The sequence below is a fragment of the Piliocolobus tephrosceles genome, chromosome 7 (assembly GCF_002776525.5).
Source record: "Piliocolobus tephrosceles isolate RC106 chromosome 7, ASM277652v3, whole genome shotgun sequence".
In the NCBI taxonomy this organism is placed as follows: domain Eukaryota; kingdom Metazoa; phylum Chordata; class Mammalia; order Primates; family Cercopithecidae; genus Piliocolobus; species Piliocolobus tephrosceles.
Window position 1 is genome coordinate 102550194 of NC_045440.1, and position 18022 is coordinate 102568215.

The following is an 18022-nucleotide window of genomic DNA, read 5'->3' on the forward strand; positions in this document are numbered from 1 at the left end:
ATAATGATATCAAATTCTACTTATTAACACCTGTCCTGTACAGAGATTGCTGAATGAATTCAATCCTGTCCTCTGGTAGCCATTATTTATCATCTTTTTTCTTTCTCTGCCGTTTACTTTGAGCTATAAATGAGAGCCCTGGAATTTGAGTCATTTGTCAATATTTGCCTTCATAAAAAGGATCTGAGAAAAAATAATACTGTTTATTCATACTTGTTTATTAGAACTGCTTTTTAAGGTCAATTTTTAAAAAAGAAACCTTCCCTAGAAGCCAATTTTTACCATTTAGAGAATCTTCTTTAGAAAGAAACCTTTAGAATGCTAGAATTATCCTGTTAGTGAACCATGTAACTCATAACTGTGTTCAAAATAATAATCTTAATTTCTTCCTCTTTGCTTAATACATAATTACACTACTTTTGATTAAAATTATAAAGACTACTTTTACTCAAGACTTTTAAAATTAAGCACAAAGTAAAATCCATTAAATCACTGTCTAAAGCAATTTATTAAAAAGGAGCAAAGTATTTGTGAGAGTATACTAATAGTTTAAGGACACTAGTAGGTTTACCTTGAACTAAGATACTCAGCTACGAACTTTTATGAAAAATCACTTTAGCAAGTATAGGTCTTTTTCAACTAAGTTAAATTGTAATGTATTTTCTCTTTAATCCCCCACCCCTGTTTTTGTTAATTCAAGATTCACAATCGCTACGAAGGCAAGGATGTTTCAAAGCACAAACGGAATTTGGCCATAGCAGGTGGTGTAACATTGTCTGTAATCGTGTCTCCAGTAGTAGCTGCAGTGACTGTAGGTAAGAAAATGCTGGAAAGTACTAATTACCTAAAATTTTATGGAGTTAAAGTTTTATGGAAAGATTTTTTAAAAGCAAAGTGTTTGAAGATAAGACTTACCTTTTTGTTTTTTAATTTGAGGACAATTTAAATTGAGCCTACAGTAAGTCTTTCCTTGGTTAAAAGTATTAGAGATTCAAGAGCCTAGCCTTAAAGTAGTTGGTAAATTGTTAGTGGCTGATACTCTTCCGCTCCAGCTCCACCCCAAGTACAGTTCAGAGGCCTGGCACTTCAAAAGAGAAAAGTTTACATCTCTCTCTTTTTCTTCTCATGTGCATTACCTGAAAGGCTGGGAACCTTGAATTTGCCTAACAACTGAGTAACTCTACTTTTGGCAAATGTTCCAGCCAATTCTTCAGAACCCTGGCACTTTTTTCTGTATGCCTCTGTTGAAAGGACTTTCTAAAACTCATGTTTCTGTAAGTTATTTTGTTGTTTGTAATGACTGATTTAATTTCTCTTTAGGTATTGGTGTTCCTATTATGTTAGCTTATGTCTATGGCGTTGTTCCCATTTCTCTTTGTCGAAGTGGAGGTTGTGGAGTCTCAGCAGGCAATGGAAAAGGAGTCAGGATTGAATTTGATGATGAAAATGATATAAATGTTGGTGGAACTAACACAGCTGTAGGTAAGTCCTTTAAGCAAAGGAAGAAAATGTGCTTATTAACAGTGTAAGTATTGGGAAGGCCAGATATAACATGCAGGTCAGAATTTCCATTGCCCTCCTTTTACTAGGCCTAATAGCATTCATTCAGAAGTACATCAGTGAATAAACTGCCAAGGAGGAGTATGGATGAAAGAGGTGGGGGTAATTCTGGGTACCTGACTTCTAATTGGAATATAATATCTTAGATATCATAAACTTTTCATCTTAAATTTTGCCTGAAACATTACAAATAACTAAGTAAGGGATATGAAGAGGAATACAGTTCATAAAAGAAATATGGGTGACCAATAAGTCAAAAATATCTTCAACTCGATGTTATTCAAAGAAATGTGAATTAGGACAGTAACAAGCAAAGATTAAGAAGAATAAAAAAGCCTTCATAGACTGTCCGTAGGAGTATGTCAATAAACCTTTTTTAAAAAGTGCATGTTCTGTATTCTAGCAATTATTATTTTAGAAATTTGTCATAGGGAAATAATTAGGCAGATGTGTAAAGATAATGCCTACTTTCTTACCTCTCATTTTCTCTTGAACTGACCTCAATCAGATTTTTGTCCCTACCACTCCAGAATTTTATTTCTACTATTCACTAAAGCAGAGTCACCAGTGGCCTCCATGTAACCTAATACAGTGGTCAGTTCTTGGTCCTCATCTTAATATAGCAATATATCTGACATGGTAGAGACTCTGCCCTTGTTGAAATACTTCACTTTTCTTCTGGGAAACCACTTCTTACCGTATTTTCTGGCCACTCCGTCTCATTGATCTTTGCTGGCTCATTTTCCTCTTCTGACCTCTAAATGTTTGTTACCCGGAGCCCAGTTCTCAGAATTCTTCTCTTATGTATCTACACTTTTGCCCTAGATAATCTCATCTATTAAATAATATATAGACTGACCTCTCCCCTGAACTTCAAACTTGCATGTCTAACTTTCCTCTTTAATCTGCGCTTGAATGTCTGACAAGAATTTCAAGCTTAACTTGTCTACAGCCAAATTCCTTGCTCTTAAATCTCTTCTTCCCTCCATCCTCCTTAACTCAATAAGTAGCTTCTCCATTCCTCCTGTTGCTTGGACCAAAAACCTTCAGTTACAATGCCTCCCTCTTTTCCCTCTTACCCTACATCTGATTGATCTGTCAGCACATTCTGCTGCTTCCTTCAATATTTAGCCATAATCCAACTACTTCTTACTCTCTTCACTACCCTTCTCTTAGACCAAGCTACTGTCCTCTTTCCTGGGCTATTGTAATAGCCTCTTAACTGTTGTATCAACTTGTCAGCTTCTATTCGCTGTTCCATAGTGCAGCCGTAGTCACATGTCTAAACCCTGTCAGATTATGACTTTCTTACGCTCAAAACTTCCCCAGTGGCTTCTAACTACTGGGGAAGAAAATCCAAAGTCCTTATCATAGCCCAAAAGGTCCCACATGATCTGCCCCAACTATGTGTCTGAGCTCATCTCTTGTCACCCTCCTATTTTATACCATTCTTGCTTGATTTTTGAGGGTGCCAAGCATGCTCCTACTTACAGGCTTTTAAACTTGCAGTTCTCTGCCTGGAATATTCTTTCCCTAGAAAATTTCATGACTCACTTTTTTACTTCATTTGTCTCTACAAGTATTACATTATTAAAGAGGCCTTCTGTCATCATATAAAATGGCTCACAGACATGTACGTACATGCACTTCTCATCACTCTCCTCCCCTTTACTCTCTTGTATTTTTCCTCGTAGCATTTATCACCATGTTATTGGGTATATAATAGGAACTCAAATATTGGTGCAAATAAATGACTCCTGCAATACAAAATGTGTGAGAGGTACTGTAAAATTGGAACATAGTGTTATCACATCTTAATAATAGCTTGTAGACAGAACTGTGGAATGTATGTAGAAATCAACTTTTAGCCTATTGTTATTGACTTAGTAATAAGCTCTTTAAATGACACCCTTAATGAAAATTGTCACATAATTTTCCTCTAAAGTCAGCTATATTTTTTAACAGATTCTTTATAGAATTCCTAAATCTGGGTTTTTGAAAAAAGGAATTAGTGACCATTTAAAATTGTTGGCTCTTTTCCTACTGCTTCTAGTGGACTAGCCTGAAAAAAATATTTTTCCATGTCCGTGTATATTTTATACCTTATAAAATGCCCTCTCTGAAATCATGGAGGAATTTAAGAAGGAGAAAATTGATAATCATACTTACTTAGTTTCTTTGGAATATTTGCATTTAGACACAACATCAGTAGCAGAAGCAAGACACAACCCGAGCATAGGGGAGGGAAGTGTTGGTGGGCTGACTGGCAGTTTGAGTGCAAGTGGAAGCCACATGGATCGAATAGGAGCCATCCGAGACAACCTGAGTGAAACAGCCAGCACCATGGCACTAGCTGGAGCCAGCATAACGGGGAGTCTGTCAGGAAGTGCCATGGTAAACTGTTTTAACAGGTGTGTGTTTTGATTTGGTTTGGTTCTGCCTTCTGGTAACTACAAATTATTAATTAGGTGAGAATTTTGAACATAAAGCATGATGATTATATATAACCCTACTATGTCGAGGTTCAAAATAGTACTGTTAAAAATGAAATTTGGGGCCAGGTGCAGTGTCTCACGCCTGTAATCCCAGCACATTGGGAAGCCAAGGCAGGTGGATTGCCTGAGCTCAGGAGTTTGAGACCAGCCTGGGCAACATGGCGAAACTCCGTCTCTACTAAAGAAATATAAAAAATTAGCTGGACTTGGTGGCATGCACCTGTAGTCCCAGCTGGTCGGGAGGCTGAGGTAGGAGGATCACTTCAGTCTGGGAGGTGGAGGTAGCAGTCAGCCAAGATCACACCATTGAACTCCAACCTAAGTGACAGTGAGACCCTATCTCAAAAAAAAAAAAAAGAAAAAAGAAATTTGGTGGTAGATTTCTAAGTCTAAGCAATAACATTCTGCCAATTTTTTCACTGTCCTTGTCAGATTTTGTATTATAAATCATTGCTGCAGCTGCTTCAATAGACATTGAAGCAAAGGCAATACTTAAGCCTAGATCTTACCTCTGTGGGTGACAACAGCCGGATGTTAGGAGATGGGACTTCGGCTGAGTCCTGGGGAACAGGTGGAGTCAGGACATCCAGGAATGTGTGAACTGGGGCCGGGATCATCAGCTAGGGTCCTTTTATGTATTAATGCTTACTTACTTTATTCTCACCAAGTGTTTTATCAATAGCCATGTAGATAAGTAGGAAAAATTATCTTCCCCTGTTTCTCTTTAATTCACTATTTTTCACTTAGGCTTAATAGCCTTGCCTTTTTTAAATGTAGGGGAGAATACATGAATTAAAAGATAAATTAGACATATTTATCTTATTTTTAGGTAGTTTGCATTTTAAATACAAACTCTTACGTTATAGTGGCATATTACCTCTTTTTAAAAAGGCAAATGTTGGCTCGGCTCAGTGGCTCACACCTATAATCCCAGCACTTTGGGAGGCCAAGATGAGAAGACAGCTTGGGGCCCGGAGTTTGAGACCAGCCTGGGCAACATAACGAGACCCTGTCTCTAAAGATATATATAAATAAATAAAATATTAAAAGGCAGGTGTTATTTATAGAGCTATTTTTTAATATAGATGCCCAGGATTTTTGGATTCATTGGTCTGTCATGTTTAATGATTAATACTGTATTCTAACTTTGTGTTTTGCATTGAAACATTACAAAGTGCCGTATCCTGAGTGAGAATAATGGAGTACATTTAAGTGAAAATCCTTTGTGTCTTTTTTGTGTTATTTTATTACTACTTTACTTGGCAGACAGCTAATTTTTCCCATTTTATTTGGATAACTGGTACTATGCAGTGTGCTGCAGTAGAATTTAAATTAAATAAAAGGAAATTTTTAAAAAATGATTCCTAAAATAGCTTCTGGTTACTAGGGTTCTTAACTGAATTATTTAAAGATACATATTACAGTAGTGCTGATATTAAATATAATTTTGGTGATTTCATACCCCCCCTTTAAGGTTGGAAGTACAAGCAGATGTACAAAAAGAACGGTACAGTCTAAGTGGAGAATCTGGCACAGTCAGCTTGGGAACAGTTAGTGATAATGCCAGCACCAAAGCAATGGCAGGATCCATTCTGAATTCCTACATCCCATTGGACAAGTAAGGAAAAAACTGTTATAAAATCGAGTGTTTTTAAAATTAATTTAAAAGGAATGATTCCTATCATTAGACAGATTACCAGTGAAAAGTGACTACCAACTATTAAGTTTGCTGAGAAAAGGAAACAGTGAGCTGTCCAGAGTAGGCAAATCTATATAGATCATAAAGTGGATTTGTGGTTGCCAAGGGCTGGGAGAGGGAAGAATGGGAACTAACTGCTAATGGGTTCAAGATCTCTTTTTGGGATCATGAAAATAAAAATCACTGAATTACACACTTTAAACGGGGGAATTATATCTGAATAAAGCTGTTCTTTAAAAAAAAAGTAGCATAGTGTCTAGAACAACATAAGCAATAAATGTATTTACTACTATTTTAAAAAATTGAAGCATTATAAAGAGTTCTCTTATATCAAGTACATTTTTTAAGTAGACATGTCCTGCGTTAAGATGTTCTCATAGCTTATGTATAGTCTGAATTTTCCACACAGAAACCCTGCCCCCAGTCATCTGAACAAAAAGAAGTCAGCAATTATGTTTGTATTTGTTCCTATTATATTTCAGAGAAGGCAACAGTATGGAAGTGCAAGTAGATATTGAGTCAAAACCATCCAAATTCAGGCACAACAGTGGAAGCAGTAGTGTGGATGATGGCAGTGCTACCCGAAGTCATGCTGGTGGTTCATCCAGTGGCTTGCCTGAAGGTAAATCTAGTGCCACCAAGTGGTCCAAAGAAGCAACAGCAGGGAAAAAATCAAAAAGTGGTAAATTGAGGAAAAAGGGTAACATGAAGATAAATGAGACGAGAGAGGACATGGATGCACAGTTGTTAGAACAACAAAGCACGAACTCAAGTGAATTTGAGGCTCCATCCCTCAGTGACAGTATGCCTTCTGTAGCAGATTCCCACTCTAGTCATTTTTCTGAATTTAGTTGTTCTGACCTAGAAAGCATGAAAACTTCTTGTAGTCATGGTTCCAGTGATTATCACACCCGCTTTGCTACTGTTAACATTCTTCCTGAGGTAGAAAATGACCGTCTGGAAAATTCCCCACATCAGTGTAGCATTTCTGTGGTTACCCAAACTGCTTCCTGTTCAGAAGTTCCACAGTTGAATCATATTGCTGAAGAACATAGTAAAAATGGAATAAAACCTAATGTTGATTTATATTTTGGTGATACACTAAAAGAAACAAATAACAACCACTCACATCAGACAATGGAATTAAAAGTTGCAATTCAGACTGAAATTTAGGCCCATAAATGCTGCAAAATAATTACCACTGTACAACTGTGTTTCGAGCTGGTTGAACTACATGTGACTTCTTAAATTTCAGGTTACCAGCAAAAGCCAGGTTTCATTATCATAATGCAGATACATTTTCTGTGTTCGGCAAAGCATTGTGTGTCATGTGGATCTTAGTTACCAAACTATGAAATGAAGGCTTTAAAAGTGCATTATTTTAAGGATAATAAATTTGAAGAGCAAAGCATGTTTTGTGTGTTTGCCACAAAACATTGCTTGAAGCACATACTTAGATAGAAATTGGTCTTAATTTATAATCAATATAAAATACTAATGCAATTCTACAGCATTCAAATGAAAACTTGAGGCTTTAGGGATAAGTGGTTAGTGATATTTTATTGAAACCACTAAGATAAGTTTAAAGGAACTGCATAGGTCACTCTCAGTATATGATACTCTTTGTAACATTTCTATTTATATCTGGGTATAAATTTCATTTTTTTCTTCATATGCAATGTGGTTATATAAAGCTTAAAGCAGCTCATTTGCTACCATTTGGATACTTAGACACTTTGAGCAAAATTGTGGCAGTTTTTGCACAACTTTGAAATAGAAATACCTGGTACTCTGTCTTGTATATTGTTGATGCCATCTTAGAGGAAAAATGTAAAGGTAAGTAAGCATATGACAGCAACAAATAATATATATAAAACTACAAAATAAAGTCCCATTAGGTTATAAGTATTACAAAAAAAACAACTTTCTCAAAGGGGAAATTTGTACCCCATTGATTCTTGGTGCCTTTGGGTTTGACTGGGTTTTAATGGCCTAGTTATTTGAGGATTTTGCTGTGTTGTTTTCCATGTCTTCTCTAGTCACCTTGGATTATATAGAAAAATACAGGAAATAGATAATCATGAATGTGATTAATAATAATGCTGAAAAAGTGTTAGCCTACCAAAGACACACTCAGGCTTTAGTGAATAACTTTACATAACCTCAATTTTTAACACATGCGTATCTTCTCCAACCATGAAATCAAAGCACGGTGCAGAGCTTGTACCAAGTACAAAAGGTCCATGTATGATTAGCATTATTTTCTTTTGCTTTTGTTTATGGACAATGTTCAGCTGACATAAGCAGAAGTTGGCCAAAATACTGCCTGTACTGTTAATTTCCTGTATAATTCACTTAAATAAAAGCAGGTTAACCTCAATGATAGCAGTTAAAATGTTCTATCTTATGTATTTCTTTTAAGTATTACCATTATGGTGCTACTGAGCGTTTTCTTTTGGTAAAAAGAAAAATGCCATGGGCTGCAGTCTTCTTCCATCACTTTTCCCTACCAGGTCCATTAATATGCTTATAACACTAGTGCCAGTTATTTTATTTGATAATGCTTATGGTATTTGTATATTTGTTTGCATTCCAATTTTGTTTAATGAGTGTGTAAACTGCATACGTTAAATAAATGTAAATACTAATGTATTGCTGCCTTCTGGTGTGTGCACAAGTGTTTTATAAGAATGGGAATATTCATTGGCCCTGTGGTAGTATTCATAAATATTGCAAGCCTTTGTTATTATTCTGCCTTTTGGTCTCAGCCCAAAGGAAAGCATTTGCTGAACTTTTCAACAGTGTTAGAAACTACCCTTTTTTCCTGTCTAATTCCTGCCTTTCCACCAGAAGAAAAGATGCCATATACATCAACATAATTTTTTTGAGTAAATTGGTTGAATTTAACTTGAGTAAATATATCTATCATTAAATTGTGAAGAGAAATCAGTATTATAAATCCTCATCTTAGAAAAGTGGAAAGATCAGCTAACTTGGGAAAAGGGGAAAAAAGTAAAAAGATCTTAAAAGACTGTTTTAAGAGATTCTATTCTAGCAACATTAGATTATGAAACTGGAGCCATTTAAATTCAAGCTAATTGTAATCAGATGCTTTCTATTCTTGTAGCCTCTGTAAAATGTATAGATGGTTTTTCTGTTTCTCTGGTATATAGTTAATACTTCATGAAAATACTATTTTTTTTTTTGTTCTTTTTTTTTTTTTTTTGAGATGGAGTCTCACTTTGTAGCCCAAGCCTGGAGTGCAGTGGTGCGATCTTGGCTCACTACAACCTCTGCCCCCTGGGCTCAAGCAATTCTCACGCCTCAGCCTCCCAAGTAGCTGGGATTACAGGTGAACATCACCACACCCAGCTAATTTTTTTGTGTGTTTTAGTAGAGACAGGTTTCACCATGTTGCCCAGGGTGGTCACAAACTCCTGAGCTCAAGTGATCTGCCCACCTTGGCCTCCCAAAGTCCTGGGATTACTGGCGTGAACCACCATGCTCGACCAAAATAATCTTATGAATATGATGACTGCCTTCTTGACATTTCTTTAAAAGGGTATAGATGAAATGGAAAGCTAAATGATCTTCAGAGGAACACAGCAAAAATAGTGCCCTATAGGAGGTTGGTACATTCATTCACCCTACACCTTCTTCTGGTGATACTCCCAACCAGTACTACTTCAGTCTCACCTTAAAACTAGCTTCAGAAATTCCTTGTCTCCTGGATCCTTCAAAGTTGGATTAATTTAGGAACAAGCCAGTTTTCCCTGGAGCTCAACTCTGGGCTAGCCTTGAACAAGATATACCTCCAGGGTATCCAAAATAAACCTTAACTCACTGAAATCTTGTTAAAACTCTTTGTACCTTAAAGCCTGTTGGAAAAATCATCTGGTAATGAGAAAAAAGAAATACAAAGATTATAATAGTATATTCTACTGTTGATTATGTAGACCACCAATTTAACTGGTAGATTCACCTCAATGTACAAATTCCCAGCTTCAGAGCACTGAATTAGTTATCTTTTTATATTAAATGCACATAATCCACCACTCCTAACTTATTTTGCTGGAAATTGTGTTAATTTGTAAACATGTAAGGCTTTCCCTAGCCTGTTGTCTAGGTAAACATATAGACCATTCACCAAAGGATAAAGTATATGTTGAAAACCATCAGAGCTATTAATTCCTACATGACATGAGCAAAAGAAACTCCTGCTCCACAGATTGTTTTGCCTTTCCATTCAGAGTCAGCACGCTTCTTACAGATTCTAGTCTGTACTTGGATCTGAGGAAAAAAAATTCATTTCTCAAGGCTACATTTCATATGGTTCCTTTTAATGGATTTGTTGTTTCATTTATTTCCTTCACTAGAGTATGAGATATCATTGCTAACAGCCAGTGTTTACATACTGGTTGATTTTTGAATGCCAAAAATAGTATTTTACACTTGGGGAGAGTTATGTTATTTAGGGTGGCTATCATTTAATAGATGGATATGAAAAAGTTGGCAGTTTTAAAATTTAGTTCAAATTGAATCACTTTACATCATATGCTAGTCAGAATTTTTGTGACTTCTACCAATTTATTCATTCAACAAAGTAGATGCTGGAAATACAGCATAGTACCAAATAAACACCCTGGCTTCAGAAGGCTTATATTAGAATTTGGAGGATACAAAAATAATAAACATGTACATGTAGCTTAAAATAATGGAACCAGATGTAAAATAACCAGATGATGGTTGCTATGAAAAATTTGAGGTGGGCACAATAAGAGTGACTGGGGTTTGGGGGAAGCAGTACTGTTTTATACAGGGCAAAACGGGAAAAGTCTCTGTTAGAAGACATTTGTGCCAAGATCTAAAGGAAATGAAGGAACCATGTAAACATACCTGGTGGATGAACATCTCAGAAACATCTCCAAGGTGAGTTAATGGATAATGCGGACATCAGTCTTGAAATCTGAGTTTGCTATCTAATAGGGCAAGTCTGCCACTGATTTTTCCTTGGTGTCTTGACTGTCCTTGGCACTTTACATTTCCATAAACAGAATAACCTTGTTGTGTTTCAACAATTTTGAGTGGGATTACATTGAATCTGTAATTATCCCTATAGAAGTCTTTTACATCTTTTGTTAAAGTACATTCCCAGGTACTTGATATTTTTTAATCCTATAATAATGATATATTTTTAAAATGTCGTTTCTTTCTTTTTGAGACAGAGTTTCACTCTTGTTGCGCAGACTGGAGTGCAGTGGTGTGATCTCAGCTCACTGCAACCTCTGCCTCCTGGGTTCAGGCGTTTCTCCTGCCTCAGCCTCCCGAGTAGCTGGGATTACAGGCCTCCCACCACCACGCCCAGCTAATTTCTTGTATTTTTAGTAGAGAAGGGGTTTCATTATGTTAGCCAGGCTGGTCTCAAACTCCTGACCTCCGGTGATCCACCCGCTTTGGCCTCCGAAAGTGCTGGGATTACAGGCATAAGCCACCACGCCTATCCTCATTTTCTTTTCATAACTAATAGTATACAGAAATACCATTGATTTTGTATAACAATTTTGTATCGGTGAATCTTACTCTTTTAATTCCAATGGTTTATCCCCAGATTCTTTGGGATATCACTGTACAGTTATTTGTGAATATTTGTATTAAACACTTTTACAGTGCTTTGAAGTGTCAAATACTTTCTGAGCACTTTTAAAATAGTAACTTACGGAAAAGCAAACATAAAAAATAATAAAAGAAAAATACAACTTATCAAGTTTACTTATATAACAAACCTGCACATGTACCCCTGAACTTAACTTAAAAGTTAAATTAAAAAATAATATTAGGTTGACCTTGAACAGTGAATAGGGGTCATATAATTTAGAAAGATGCAAAAGATAATTGTATATCAAATTATATATTAAAGTCTTAATTATCATTAGAGTTGGTTTAAAATAAAATACTTATTCCTCAGAACAACTCTGAAGGAGGTATTATCTTCATTGCAGATGGAGGTAACTGAGGCACAGAGATATTAAGTAATTTGCCTGGGTTGCACAGCTGCTAAGTGGTAGAGGTGGGATTCCCATTGTTTGGTTTTTTTCTCTTAGATCATTGCATCATTTATTTATTTTTCTGGCCTTTTGCACTGGCCAGGACTTCTAGTGTATACTTCTCAATAGCAGTGGTTATAGGGGCATTGTTGATTTGTTAACCTCAGAGGGAAACCTTTCATCATTTCAGCTATTATTTGTCGCAGATATATTTATAGGATATTGTTTATTGAATTTAGTAAATTATCTTCTAACTCCTAGTTTGCCAAGAGTTTTTACCTTGGAAAATATGTTGAATTTTATTGGCTGTTTATTTGGTGGGGGGAGCATCTGCTATATAATTGTGATTACTTTAATATGTTAATGTGGTGAATTTGATTCTTCAGATGTTAACCTGGGGCAGACTTCAGTGATCAAGAGTATGTGAGACTGGAATGATGTCTTCGTCGAATGTTTGGTAGGAATTGCTATTAAGGCTGTCTGCATTTGAATTGTTTGTTTTTTAGTACAAGAGAGAGCCAGGTTTTCAGGGTTAGTAAGCAGCTCATTTCCATCTATATGAGCAGTAAGATAAGGCAGTCTCTGCTCTGTAAGAGTTGACTAATTCTAGAATGTGTGGGCTGGCTGGTGACAAGATAGTCTTGCTTTTGCTTTTTTTTTTTCTTTCTAGCCTTTTGCCTAAATAGCACTGGAGCACATATTTCTGCCACTGTTTGTCCTGCATGGAGGTAAAATGTAGACATTCATAACACCGTGTGTTCCAGGTATTAATACCTCCAGATTCTTAATTCTGTATTCAAGATATTAGGAGAACAAATCTTAAAGAAATTCTAGTCTCATGAGGGCAGGGACTTCGTCTTTCCTTTTATTTTTTCTATACTTGTAGTATTTATATAGTATATATAAAGGTATTTATATAGGAAATTCTGGAAATTCTGATGGGACAGAACAACAACTGAGCAAAGGGAATGAGAATGTTTGTGGGCTCAACTCAGAGTTGATAACTAGTCACTTCATAATATTGTACAGTAAAATAAGTTGTTTGAAACAATACAGTGGCTGAAAAGACAGTTAACTTTTAACAAGGTTTTATACCAAATACGTTAGTTTACAAACACTGTATCATGTATGACAGCCACTGGAACCTAATTTTCAGGGTTAATATAGCCAAGACATTTTAATTTTGCTTTTGGGGGCTTTTTGTTGCTTTTTTGCTTGTTTAAAGAAAATGTAATACTTTCAACTAGATAAGGAAATCACAGTTGCTTTAGAGATATCATAAACTGATGTTTTAGAGACTTTCTATTGAAAGCTTAAATAAAATGTGCACCAACAAATTATTTCCCCATCCTTTTTTCCTTGCCTGTGTTTTGTTCTCCCCTTCTCTTCTCTGCCTCTTTCCCTCATTATCTTCCCCCATAACCAGTGCAAATGACAAAATGTGTGTGATGCCAGTTTTTTCCATGTTCATAGTCACATATAATGCATATGTACGTTAATTTTCTTGATTTTTTTCTCAGTAGTATCTTTGGGAAATCTGTCCAAGTCAACTGTATAACTCCAATTGTAGTATAGATGTGCTGCAGTTATTCAGATATTCTCATATTGATGAGCATTCACTTTGTTATTTGTTGTTTCTTTCTTCAATATAAAACACTGCAGAAAACATTGTAATACTTAAATCCTTATATTCTGGTACTTCTGAGTATGGGAGATAGATTCAAGGAAATCAAATGACTAGGTTAAAGTCCATGTATATTGAATTTTTAAAAGGTTACCAGATTGTCTCCCCAAAAAAGCTGTCACAATTTACAATTTGCTAACAATACAGGAGTTCCCTTTTCCCTACATTCTACTAACAATAGGTATTAGAGCTTTACAAATTTTTAAACTGTTTGGTGTAAAGTAATATCTATTATCTAATGTTACATTTTCCTGACTAGTAAATGTGTACATCTTCTTGTGTTTTCTTTTTTTTTTTTTTTTTTTGGGCCTAGGAGGTAGAAGATAGTATTTGAATTTGCTGTTCTTTAAATTGGCTCTTACATCCTTTGCCTATTTTTATTTATTTTTATTGTTTTCTTGTCAGTTTGAAAGGTATTTTGGCCAGGTGCAGTGGCTCACTTTGGGAGGCTGAGGCAGGAGGATTGCTTGAGGCCAGGAGTTCAAGACTAGCCTGGGCAACATAGCAAGACCCCATCTCTGTTAATAAATAAAAATGAAAATAGGGCTGGGTGCGGTGGTTCACACCTGTAATTCCAGCTACTTGAGAGGCTGAGGCAGGAGAATAGCTTGAACCCGGGAGGCAGAGGTTGCAGTGAGCTGAGATCATCCCATTGCACTCCAGCCTGGGCAACAGAGCAAGACTCTATCTCAGAAAAATAAATTAAAAAAAAAAAAGAAAAGAAATATATACTATAGCTGTTAATAGTTTGACTCTTGTATTTTTCTCCACGTCATATGACTATTTATTAGCATTGTGTGTGCATTCTATTTTATCCTTAAATAAACTTTTAATTTTTGAATATTTTTAGATTTACAGAAAAGATGCAGATAGTTCAGGGTTTCCACATACTCTTTACATTTTTTTTTCTGCAATATGAAACCTGCTGTGTGTCTTTAATTGTAATATTTTAGACCTTCTGGTCATGATTAAGCTCTCCTCTCTTTCTAAATTATACTTGTAGTCTCTTTGGGTAGTTTGTAGTGAGATTTTGAATTTTTCATATTTTTAAAAATCTGTCTTCAGTTTATCTTAGCATTTAGTATAATATAAAGGTCCAGTTTTACTTTCTTCCAGACGGAAAGCCATTTGTGATGGCACTATTTTTAAAGTAATCTTTCCTTTTCCCAGTAATTTGAATACCGTGTTTACACTAGAATCCATTTCTAGATTTCTACCAAAAAGTCTGCTGGGATTTTGACTGAAATACCATTGATACCTATTTATCAATATGAGGAAAACTGGCATCTTAACAATATCAAGTCTTCCTATCCATGAATACAGTATATCTGTCCTTTTAGTTTTTTAATTTCTCTCAACAGTGCTTTATAGTTTTCAGTGTACAATTTATGATTACATTCATTACTAGTATACAGAAATAAAATAATCTTTGTATATTGATCTTGAATCCTATGACCTTGTAAATCAAATTAGTTTTAGTAGTTTTTTTGTGGATTCTATGGACTTTTTTTTTTTTTAAGTCGAAGCCTTGCTCTTGTCACCCAGGCTGGAATGCAGTGGCTTGATCTCAGATCACTGCAACTTCCGCCTCCCGGGTTCAAGCAGTTCTTCTGCCTCAGCCTCCAGAGTAGCTAGGATTACAGGCGTGCACCACCACGCCTAGTTAGTGTGTGTGTGTGTGTTTTAATACAGAGTTTCGCCATGTTGGCCAGGCTGATCTTGAATTTCTGACCCCAGATGATCCGCCTGCCTCGGCCTCCCAAAGTGCCGGGATTACAGGCATGAGCCACCGTGCTGGGCCTCTATAGGCTTTTCTTCATAGATAATTGGGTCTGCAAGTAAAGAAAGGTTACTTCTTTTCCAATCTGGATGCCTTTTATAACATGTTAACCCCTTATTGCACTGGCTTCAACCTCTAGTACAGTGTTAAATAGAAAGGGTAAGAGGACATCTTTACCCTGTTTCCAGTCATGGGGTGGAGGTAGTCTTTCGGCCTTCCTCAGTTTTTATCCCTCCTGGCAAGTTCTTGAAAAACTCAAGTAGGTGGCCTTATCAGGATTGATTGGAAAACCGCAGAGTTTGCCTCTTAAGTTATTCACTACTTTGGGTGATTTGCTTTTCCCCACCCCACTTCGTTCATTTTTCACAATTGAGATACAGCTTGCATACTATAAAATTCACATTTTAAAGTGTACAATTCAGTGTTTTTACAAGGTTGTACAACTGTTACTAATATCTGACTCCAGAACATTTTCATCACCCCAGAAAGAACTCTTTATCCATTAGTAGTCAGTTCCCACTTCCCCTTCCTCTCAGTCCCTGGCAACTACTAATTTACTATCTCTATGGGTTTGTCCATTGCGGACATTTCACATAAATGGAATAATAAAATGTGGCCTTTTGTGTCCCGCTTCTTTCACTTATTACCTTCAAAGTTCAACCAAGGGACAGCATGTATCACCACCTCATTCTTTTTTATGGCTGAATAATATTCAGTTGTATGGATATGCCACATTTTTGTTTATCCATTCATTAGTTGATGGACATTTGGGTTGTTTCCATTTTTTGGCTATTATGAGTAGAACTGCTGTGAACATTTGTGTACCAGCTTTTGTGTGAACATATGTTTTCTACTTTCTTTCAGTAATAGGGGTTGCAGAATTATTGGATCAGAATGGCAACTCTCTGTTTAAGTTTTTGAGGAGATGCCAAACTTCCAAAGCAGCTGCACCATTTTACATTCCCATCAGCAGTGTATATGGTTTTTAATTTCTACACATCCTCACCAATACTTATTATTGCCCACCTTTTTTTATCGTAGCCACCCTAACAAAATCTTTGCCCTTGTTTTAGAACAAGTATGAATTAGGATCAAAATTATGTTTATTGAAGTAGTCATCCCAATCCACTGCTTAATTACAGAAAATAATTGGTGCCTATTTTGCCAGGCACTGTGGCTCATTCCTGTAATTCCGGCACAGCAGTTTGGGAGGCTGAGACAGATGGATCACTTGAGGTCCAGAGTTCAAGACTAGCCTGTCCAACATGATGAAACTCCATCTCTACTAAAAATACAAAAATTAGCCAGGTGAAGTGGTGCACACCTGTAATCCCAGATTCTTGGGAGGCTGAGGCAGGAGAATTACTTGAACCTGTGAGGCAGAGGTTGCAGTGAGCCGAGATTGTGCCACTGCACTCCAGCCTGGGTGACAGAGCAGGACTGCATCTCAAACAAAACAAAGAACAAAAAACAGCTGATACAAAAGGGACACTCTGGCCTTTTTAAAAATAAAAACAAATTGGTCCTATTTTACAGATGGGAAACTGATACAAAAGAGATCTAATGGCAGGTAGTAAGGTTAAATTTTAGGCTATTTTTGAACTTGGGTCACTATTAAAAATAGAATATTAATTCAGGTTGCTTTGTAAGTCTCCTGTCTGGTTTGTGTTTCCTGTACTGTGAAGCATACCTGCAGTGGCAGAATTTTTCTTACCAAGTTCCTTCCTTGTGCAATGTGGTACTGGAAATTCTACAGTAAAGTAATCCAGTCACACTGAGCTCTTCCTTCTCATTGACCTGAGTCTATTTCAAAACATGGCTAGGGTTTCACCTCTTCCTGAAATGTTCTCGAGTAACCCTATTTGGCCCTTTTAATACCTTTAACACTTGAACATTTCATTGATGCTGTTTTCTCCTAGGAGAGTCTCTTGCACTTGGTGTTACTGCCAGTTTTTTTTCCAAATGAAGTATGAGCTCATTAAAAGCAGGGGCTATCTTTTTAAAAGTTTATCCCCCACAATACTTATTCAGAGCGTCATAAATAGTGTCATTCACTGGCAGTGCTTATGCAATTCAGATGTTAATTATTGCATCCTCAGCTTCTATGCCAGTAGATCGTAAATTCTAATTCCCTAAGCATCATACGAGAGATTTTTAGATTTCCAACCCCCTAGATTGTAAGATTCTCAAGTGACTCTGTGCAAACATTTCAAGAACTACTGTTTGAGAAATATTTAGAGTGTCATTGTAAACATTTCTGTAATAGGAACTTCCTAATCTGAACTGTGGAGACAAGAACACCAATGGGGCAATGTCCTCTGGATTCATTTATTCAGCAAACTTTACTAAGCATCCATTAGCCTATACCAGACTCTGGACTTAGTGTATTGGTTCATCCTCAAAACAATGACAGATTGGAAAATAAAGATGCTATTGCAAACATTCTCTGTAGCTCAAGTTGTGGGGTAACCGCTTGGCTGTTGTACCACGACTAATTTCCAGGAGATGGCACCAGAGGTCCAAGACTAACTGCTTCTCTCTATATTAATATTGCTATTGGAGGGATCTTAATATGTGCCTCTTCTCCAGTAAATAACTATTAAGGTGTCCATACTATTTGAAAAGAGGTTTCTTACGTTTTTCTAACACATAGATGAGATCATTATACTTAAGAAAGCAGTTAGACACATGGAAGGAAAGATAAGGTGCTTATCAAATAACAGAAGGCATTTTACATTAACCACATAAACCAGCAACCCC

The 18022-nt window shown here is 36.4% G+C and overlaps 1 protein-coding gene across 1 annotated transcript in view; it reads left to right on the top strand.

The window, feature by feature from the left end:
* Positions 1 to 8411, top strand: part of LOC113224952 (E3 ubiquitin-protein ligase RNF19A-like) — a 31467-nt gene extending 23056 nt beyond the window's left edge. Inside the window, 5 exon segments of the mRNA XM_026454957.1 lie at positions 701 to 815; positions 1321 to 1482; positions 3758 to 3971; positions 5530 to 5673; positions 6237 to 8411. Coding sequence (XP_026310742.1) covers positions 701 to 815; positions 1321 to 1482; positions 3758 to 3971; positions 5530 to 5673; positions 6237 to 6927 — 1326 coding nt within the window. The 3' untranslated portion in view covers positions 6928 to 8411.
* Positions 8412 to 18022: the final 9611 nt, after the last annotated feature.